The sequence below is a fragment of the Capsicum annuum genome, unplaced genomic scaffold (genome assembly GCF_002878395.1).
Source record: "Capsicum annuum cultivar UCD-10X-F1 unplaced genomic scaffold, UCD10Xv1.1 ctg28425, whole genome shotgun sequence".
NCBI classification, from domain to species: Eukaryota; Viridiplantae; Streptophyta; class Magnoliopsida; order Solanales; family Solanaceae; genus Capsicum; species Capsicum annuum.
The window spans coordinates 590-1873 of record NW_025834856.1 but is presented as its reverse complement, the minus strand read 5'-3'; the positions used below and the strand labels follow the sequence as shown (position 1 = coordinate 1873).

Here is a 1284-nt window from a genome sequence, read left to right as displayed (position 1 = left end):
TTTCAAACACCTATGCCCACAGGCAGACTGGCAAAGTGGCAAATTTTACTCACAGAATTTGACATTGTGTATGTTACTCGTACCGCTATGAAAGCACAAGCATTGGCCGATAATTTGGCAGAGAACCCAGTTGACAATGATTATGAGCCTTTTTGAACTTACTTTCCTGATAAAGAGATTAATTCAATTGAGGAAGAAGTTCAAGATGATATGTATGCGTGGAAATTATATTTTGATGGGCAGTCAATGTCAAAGGAGTAGGAATTGGGGCAGTTCTTATCTCACTGGCTGGGCGTCATCATCCTACCACAGCACGACTTTATTTATTTTGTACTAATAACACAGCAGAATATGAAGCTTGCATCACGGGGTTAAATATGGCAATAAATCTAGATGTACGCGAGCTAGTGGTGTTGGGAGCTTCTGAATTGCTTATTCGACAAATTCAAGGCGAATGGGAAATGAGAGATATCAAGTTCATTCCATACAAACAGTGCTTAGAGGACCTTAGCAAAAGGCTCAAGTCTATCGAGTTTAGATATATTCCTATATCCCACAATGAGCTAGCTGATGCCCTGGCTACCCTAGCTTCTATGCTTCCATACCCAGGAAATACGCATATCGACCCATTAGAGATACAGATGAGAGATCAACATGGTTATTGCAACATAACTGATGCAGAAACAGATAATGAACCCTGGTACTATGATATCAAATGCTTCCTAAAGTCAAAAGAATATCCAATGAATGCCAATGCAGATCAAAAAAGGACTATTAGGCGACTAGCTAATGGTTTCTTCTTAAGTGGGGAGATTCTGTACAAACGAACCCTAGATTTGAACTTGTTGAGATGTGTTAATATTTAGGAAGCTGAAAGAATCATGAATGTGGTACATTCGAGAGTATGTGGTTCGCATATGAATGGTATGTTTTAGCAAAGAATATTATGCGGACAGGATATTATTGGTTGACTATGGAGCGAGATTGCTTTTGCTTTGTTCGTAAGTGTCATCAGTGCCAAATTCATGATGATTTGATTCACTCGCCACCTTCAGAGCTGCATCCTATGTCTTTTCCTTGGCCATTCGTTACGTGGGGCATAGATGTAATCGGTCCAATAGAACCAAAGGCTTCTAATGGGCATCGATTCATACTGGTCGCTATTGACTATTTCACCAAATGGGTAGAAGCTGCTACTTTCAAATCAATTACGAAGAAAACAGTAGTGGATTTTGTTCATTCCAACATCATATGTCGTTTTGGTATACCAAAGTCCATTATCAC

General features: G+C 39.5%; 1 protein-coding gene across 1 annotated transcript; it reads left to right on the top strand.

Moving 5' to 3' along the window:
* Positions 1-377: 377 nt before the first annotated feature.
* LOC124890998 lies at positions 378-817 on the top strand (the record flags this gene model as incomplete). The annotated part of the gene is made up of 1 exon (XM_047402845.1): positions 378-817. A coding segment is annotated over exon 1 (440 nt), but the record flags the coding sequence as incomplete, so codon positions are not given.
* Between the last annotated feature and the right edge of the window lie 467 nt (positions 818-1284).